Source organism: Branchiostoma belcheri, unplaced genomic scaffold (genome assembly GCF_001625305.1).
Source record: "Branchiostoma belcheri isolate BF01 breed outbred unplaced genomic scaffold, Haploidv18h27 scaffold56, whole genome shotgun sequence".
Lineage (NCBI taxonomy): Eukaryota > Metazoa > Chordata > Leptocardii > Amphioxiformes > Branchiostomatidae > Branchiostoma > Branchiostoma belcheri.
The window spans coordinates 340662-348216 of NW_017804198.1; the positions used below are offsets into that span (position 1 = coordinate 340662).

Consider the following 7555-nt stretch of genomic DNA (forward strand, 5'->3'; position numbering starts at 1 on the left):
CACATAATAATGGTATTAGGCCAACAATAGACCTTCGCTACACATGTCCATGCGTGGACATTTTTGGCGTGTTTTGTGTATGTGTCAGTGTGTGTGTGTGTGTGTGTGTGTGTGTGTGTATGTCAGTGTGTGTGTGTGTGTGTGTCAGTGTGTGTGTGTGTGTTTGTGTGTTTGATTGTGCGTGTTAGGGTGTTTCGCGGAATATTTGTAGTCAGCTATTTTATAAGGTCTAAGCAATAAGCACCATAAGGTATAAGCTTAGCAATAAGCAACATAATCACTGATTTCTGTGATGTAAGTTGTACAATTGTGCCTACAGCAGCAGCAGCATGCAGGTTGATGGGTGCCGCGTGACGTGCCGAGCTGCTGCAGTCGGCGTCCTCGGTCTCCTGTGGGTCGTCACGGCTGTCTTCACCTGCCCGGAGAAATGTACTTGTAACTCTGTCGGGTCGGTTGACTGTAACGGACGGGGGCTCAAAGACGTTCCCGCCAACATACCATTGAATACAACTAAACTCGTCCTGAGGTCCAACAGCATACAGAATCTGTCTGATGCTGATTTCTCCAACCTCACCAGCCTGGAGGAGCTTTATCTGGACTACAACGACATCCGAGTTCTCCCTGCCCGAGTTTTCTTACATCTCACCCGTCTGAAGAAGCTGTATCTATCTGATAATCATATAACTGATCTCCCGGATGGAGTATTCTCACATCTGACCAGTTTAAAAAGGCTTTACCTGCGCAACAATAACATCTCCCGTCTCCCCGCTGTAGTTTTCTCACATCTCACCCGTCTGGAGCGGCTGTATCTACCTGATAATCATATAGCTGATCTGCCGGATGGAGTTTTCTCAAATCTGAACATCTTGGAATGGCTTTACCTGCGCAACAATAACATCACAAGTCTCCCCGCTGGAGTTTTCTCACATCTCACCATGCTGGATAGGCTTGATCTGGGCAACAACGACATCCGGGTTCTCCCTGCCGGAGTTTTCTCACGCCTCCCCCGTCTGACGGTGCTGTCTCTATCTGATAATCATATAGCTGATCTCAGGGATGGAGTATTCTCAAATCTGACCAGTTTAGAAAGGCTTAATCTGCGCAACAATAACATCACGAGTCTCCCCGCTGGAGTTTTCTCACATCTCACCATGCTGGATAGCCTTGATCTAGGCAACAACGACATCCGGGTTCTCCCAGCCGGAGTTGTCTTACATCTCACCATGCTGGATAGCCTTGATCTGGACGGCAACGACATCCGAGTTCTCCCTGCCGGAGTTTTCTCACATCTCACCCGTCTGAAGGCGCTGTCTCTATCTGATAATCATATAGCTGATCTCCCGGATGGAGTATTCTCAAATCTGACCAGTCTGGAAGTGCTGTACCTGCACAACAATAACATCTCGCGTCTCCCCGCTGGAGTTTTCTCACATCTCACCCGTCTGTGGCGGTTGTATCTATCTGATAATCATATAGCTGATCTCCCGGATGGAGTTTTCTCACATCTCACCCGTCTAATGGAGCTGGATCTATCTGATAATCATATAACTGATCTCCCGGATGGAGTTTTCTCACACCTCCCCCGTCTGAAGGTGCTGTATCTATCTGATAATCATATAGCTGATCTCCCGGATGGAGTATTCTCAAATCTGACCCGTTTGTACAAGCTTCACCTGTCCAACAATAACATCTCGAGTCTTCCTGCAGACATAAAACATCTTTCTACCCTGAAAACCCTTGCCATAACTGGAAATCCCTGGAGGTGTGACTGTAGTTTACAGGATATAATGACTTCGCAACGTGTGCGCCATTCAATTAGCGATAACCCTACCTGCAGCTCCCCTCTCCACATGAAAGGCGACTCGCTGCATGGGGCACAAAAGATCTGTAGCCATCGCGGGGTCTGCACCACGGGAGGTACAGACGGCATTTGTGCTTGTGACGTCGGCTGGACTGGCCCATACTGTGGAGAAGGTAAGATGTATGTTTACATTCTTTAAACGGTTTTAACAAGGCATAACGAGCTACGACTTTTTACAAACAAGGGAAGGCTGTAGAAAGTAGAAAATTAAACCTAATTGGTTGAACCAAAGTACCTAAAGATGAAAACGTTTTAATTTGATATATTAACCCTACCTAGACCGGGCTTTCTTAGGCTTGCTGGAACGGGGTGGCGGGGAGGGGCTCATTTGACCCTCCCTCAGAACTCGCGAACCCACCAAATTTTCAGAGTATGGTGAACTAGTAAAAATTTATCATATCTGCAATTTTCATGTCGTAACGACGTAATATGACGTCATTATGACATCATTAATGTGATTTTATTGGCCAAAACCGTCTAGATAGGTTATTCCCTAAAAACTAAATGGTATACAACATAACTTTACCAAAAGTGTTTATGACAGAATAGTAGGGTGTACTAAGTCTTATGTCGCCCATAGCAACAACGGTGACGTCATAAAATGACGTCATGCATATTTAGATTATCCGCCATCTTGGATCATCAATCTGTAATTTTCAAAAGTATTTTTTTTCATGATAAAGCCTGAAATACACTGTAAACATACTAAAGACCTTAATTTAAACCTTTTTTGAAAAAAAATGGAAGTATTGATGAAATTTTTATGAAAATAACCTGTATATACCTGTTCTAATGATATGGTCCGCCATCTTGGATTTTAGCCAATGACGTCATCAAATTAGCATAAATTATGCATATTTAATGATACAATTTACATAAAATTATATTGAAATTTTATTAATATTAGAAACCATGAGTAACTTGACATAAAACCCATAGAATTCTATTGTTAAAACAAAAATTACTAAAATGATGTGTATATACCTCAGTGAACAATTGTAGAAAAGATTATTCGTACGCATTGAAACATTTTAGACTGCCAACAGCGGTCATCAAATGCGTAAAAAAATGTTGCTGGCTCACTGACGGTCTTGGAACTGACAGACATTTACAATGAATAAACCGATTTATCGACATTTCATCATGTTGGACATGTAGTCCGGCCAACAATTTGTTTTCCCCAAAATCAAGCGAAAAAAGTCAATGCGCAATGGATGTCATCCATTTAAATTCCTTGCTGTGGCCTTATAGTTGAGCAGATAATAGGTGTGTGTGTTCTCTATTACATTATATGGATTTAGATGTAGTTTCACACTGGCCTTACAATTAGATTTTTGCATGATTTTTTAATCGAAAGGTAAGTACATGTATTTCAAAGTTATCAAATTATTGGCGAATATTCAATAACAAACTATTAGCAATATATCATCCCGAATGAATGGCCAGATACCTGCGCTTAATATTTGACATAGCTACAGGTATAATTCAAACAATGAGCATAAACCCTTGCTGAAACTGAACCCGTGTCAATTAGAATTATGAGCCAATTTTGTATATTTGACACCTCTGTGGCATGGTGTAAATAAGTTGACTAATTAGGTGATATATGAGAGGGGTGAAGTCTATGTAAGGGGGGCGGGGGGGGGGGTCACTAGCGGTCTCGCACGTGACATCGGCCAACCGACGCCCCAGTATATATCGCACAGTAACTAATCACATACAATATATCATTACAATCAACACGGAAGGGCCAAAGTGTGCGGCGGGAACACAGAGACTAACGCGTAATTAATCGGCGCAACAAAAAATTACGTCACGAGGGTAAAAAGGAAAAAAAATGAAATCGAATTTACTTCATGTTGCGTCTTTAATAAATACAATAAGGAAATAAACATGTCTATTTGTCATGATTGTAAGTCACTTGTCACGTGCAGAAGCTAATATTGCCCTGGGAAAGAAGGCAACGCAGAGTTCCACAATCGCCGGCAATGAAGCTGAGAAGGCTGTGGATGGTAATATCCGTACGTGCGCTAAGGCAGGGTACTCATCGTCGTCACAGTGGTGGAAGGTGGATCTGGCAGACTTCTACAGCGTCAGTCGGGTCAGACTTCTACATAGAGAGCGCCAAACTGGTGAGTTATTTTCTGCAATAAAGTTTATAGCTACATGTATTTGTTAAGGCTAATGTCATTTTTTGCATCAACAACCATATGCCCTATCACTCTCGGCAAATATTATTATCACTTTTTCTCAAGAAAGAAACCGTTTTGAAGAAGGACCCATTGCATTATAGCACTTTATTTCTTTCAAACGTATCCCTTTCATTGTGACGTTTTTAAAGTCACAATGAAGGAGATACGTTTCAAAGAAACAACTTTCATAGAGGTCTAATGTTGTGTTAAACAGGTGTTAAACATCTTGCCAGATGAGTAATCACATGTGGACTTCCAGCCGGTTGCCATTGGAAACTTTATTGACATTCCCTCCATCAAAAATGCGTTATATACATGGGCTAAACAGGAAGACTATCTTTATCAGTTTATCTAATCTATAAGCTAATTAATGTAAGAGCCCTGTTACACACATTGCTTTCGCGCACGTGGCTTAGTTTTGAGCATGCCTAAAACTACGCTGCATACGCTGTTACGCATGTCATACGTAATGAATTCACATGCATCGGCTCCTCGTCGGTGGAGCACAGCATGAGTACGCCATGTTTTCGGGGTTCATGCACTTATGTGCACCTGGTTCTGCACCTCTGGATATGAGCTGCGTACATTGGACGAATATATTGCAGTTGTAGAGCTTAAATACTAGTACCGTCCGTATTGCAATCGGACAGCGCATTGTGCGAATTTGTAACTTATCATTCTTTATTCTTTCTTTATTCAAGACAGTGGTCAGCATAGCAGCAGTACATAAAAAATTATGGACCGCTGAATTGTGCTGACCTTACATAGTAGTACATAAAAATACAACGTGGTTACAAACAAAACATAGATTCACGACAATGAAAATATGTACTACACATAAAAACTAATTCTGCATTTGACTGTTATAAAGTCTGATAGTGTGGTGCAGGAAGGAACTCTGCAGTCTGGAGGTTCTTGCCATGGGAACCCTGAGTCCTCCCGCGTTCCTTAAGGACCTCCCAGTGCTCATCAGCCCCTCCACCAAGTCATGGAGGGGATAGTCTGCGTTCAGCATGGCTTTGAGCAGCTTCACGGCTGCCAGTTCTCGTCGTTCTTTGAGTGTAAGAAGGTTGGGTACCTCCCGTCTTCCACCCAGAGAGATGATCCGTAAAGCACGTCGTTGGACTCTCTCAATAGCCAGCTCCTGTTGTTTGCTGTAGCCAACTAAGAGCACGTGACCGTACTCGAGCACAGGTCCGAACAAGGCTATATACACCTGAGTGAGATCAGAAACACTCATGCATTGCTTTGTGAGGAGTCTGAGATAATGTAGTCGTCGAGACGCTTTAGTCACCATGGAGTGAACCTGCTTACTGAACGTGAGGTCTTTGTCAACAAGAAATCCGAGACCCTTTGCTGCGTTCGAACATAATTATTGAAAATATGTGTCTTTATTATGCTTTAACTTTGGGATAATGCGCCAGTTGCCTATATTTTGTCCGAGAAATGTGTAGTGTACTTAGATCAGTACAACATAGCTTTTGAGAGCAAATGTCAAACCAAGCAAATCAGAAAAAGTGGCCAAACTCAAAAAATCAAATTTTCTCAAAGTTTGGGTGGTGATAAGGCCTTGGTCCAAACCTACAAAATGGGTACGTTTTGGACCCCTTGTCATTTGTTGCCATGGCAACGACCATTTTTGAAAATGACGGATTTTCCCCTTGTGGAGGCTTTAGTGTTGCCCAAAATGGACCATCTTTGGCCTTCTGTATCTTACAAAAAAGTTAATTGCATCTAACATATTCTATTATCCATATTCTATCTAAGAAAATAATATGAAGGTTTGCTCCAATAAGCCTTTTCGCAATTACCAGTGCGCCTGCGCGAAATTTGATGTTCGATGCAGAGATAAAACCGAGAGATAAACAGAACCGCGGACGCCCTTGTACCAAGCACCATTTTGTCTGAATTTCCAGCTTACACACGGCGTTACTGGTGGTGACCCGCCTTGGGCTGAGTTCCAACGATGTTCTGGACCTAGTTTGCCAAAAATATCGCGATATCTTTCTCTTCAAGGGGATTTACGGTAGGTTTTTTTGACGATATCCAAGCTAGCACTACCGCCTGCATGCCCCCCTCCCCATCCTGCACGCCTTCCGTCTTCACGTTTTCGGCTCAATTTTCCAGACCAATCACGATAAAACTAGTTTTAGAACATCTATTTTATTTTTAGAGTGGTTATATGGGTAAAATAGTGTTGAATCTTTTACTGGCATATGTTTTGGACAGTAAGAAATTTCGATAAATAGCATGGGCTTTTGTCTGCACAAAGAGGCCGATATGCGTGACTGTCGTCTTTGTCTCGTGTCACCGCAAGCACATAAAGCTTTCTAACCGCAATCCTCACGACGAATTAACGATTAAAATAACGATGAATGAATAGCACATGCAGTGAGTACACCAATAATTTTAGTAAATATTTAGTGTGGTTTTCGTAGTAGGAATACTAGGATACATGGTGGTGGGGTAGGGTTTTGTGCATGCAAAAATTATGCCAGTGCAGTCAAGACAAATGTTTTGAACTTTTAAGTTTTAAAAATCCATGTAGTATCACTTTTGGTTCAATTTTCCTCTCTTCTTCTTTTTACAGTGTTAGTGTTCATCATGAAGCCGTGTGCAGTAGTGAATTGCAGCAATTCAACATACCATCTAGACAAATGGACATGCCCAAAACATGGTACCAAACTTGGCTGCTGCGCGCGACTGCCCCCCACCATTCCCTACTAAGTAGAAAAGACCTGATGCAAGAAGAAGGTGGAATAAACTAATGAACAAGCTTGATCCCAACACCAAGAAAAACTGGGTAAACAAGCCACATGATAGGGTTTGTTCACGCCACTTTATAGATGGCAAACCCACTGCAGCTCATCCTGACCCCGTCCTACATCTCGGCTACACAGGGCCTTCATCTGACCAGAAGGTAACGCCAAAGCGACCACCTCCATCAAAACGTGTTGCGGTTCCTGACCCTCAAAAAAAGAAGTCACGTACATGTACTAGTATTGATGAAGATGATGTTGTAATGACTCCGGTGGAAAAGACAGAGCATGACCACAGATACACTTACAGATGTGACTGCCGAGAAGAATGTGACTGTCAGGGCTGTATAAGTAAGCAAATACGGATAAACACACTGGAACATAGGGTGGAAGAACTAGAGCATTAAGTCATCTCGCTTAAAACACAACAGAAGGTCTCTTTAAAAAATCATGTGGAAAGAAACAGATGTTTACTGCTGACAGTCTGAAGACTGACAATGATGTAAATCATTGCACAGGATTAAGGTCAAAACAGGCATTTAATGACATGTATCAGTACCTAGAGCCACATGCTAGGAAGATGACCTACTGGAAATGTTCAGATTCAGGAAATGGTACTCCAAAGTCAAAGAAGTCATCTACAAAAAGGAAAATGGAACCTTCAAAAAGCGTGGCTCAAATCGTAGGCTTAATGAGTTCATGATGACACTGATGCGTTTGCGTCTCGGGTTGACTCTAAAGTT

At 42.2% G+C, this 7555-nt stretch overlaps 1 protein-coding gene across 1 annotated transcript in view; it reads left to right on the plus strand.

Annotated features, from left to right (window-relative positions):
- Nucleotides 1-131: 131 nt before the first annotated feature.
- Nucleotides 132-7555, plus strand: part of LOC109481527 — an 18208-nt gene continuing 10784 nt past the window's right edge. The window contains exon 1 of the mRNA XM_019784103.1: nucleotides 132-1974. Coding sequence (XP_019639662.1) covers nucleotides 330-1974 — 1645 coding nt within the window. The 5' untranslated portion in view covers nucleotides 132-329. The remainder of the gene's footprint in view (nucleotides 1975-7555) is intronic.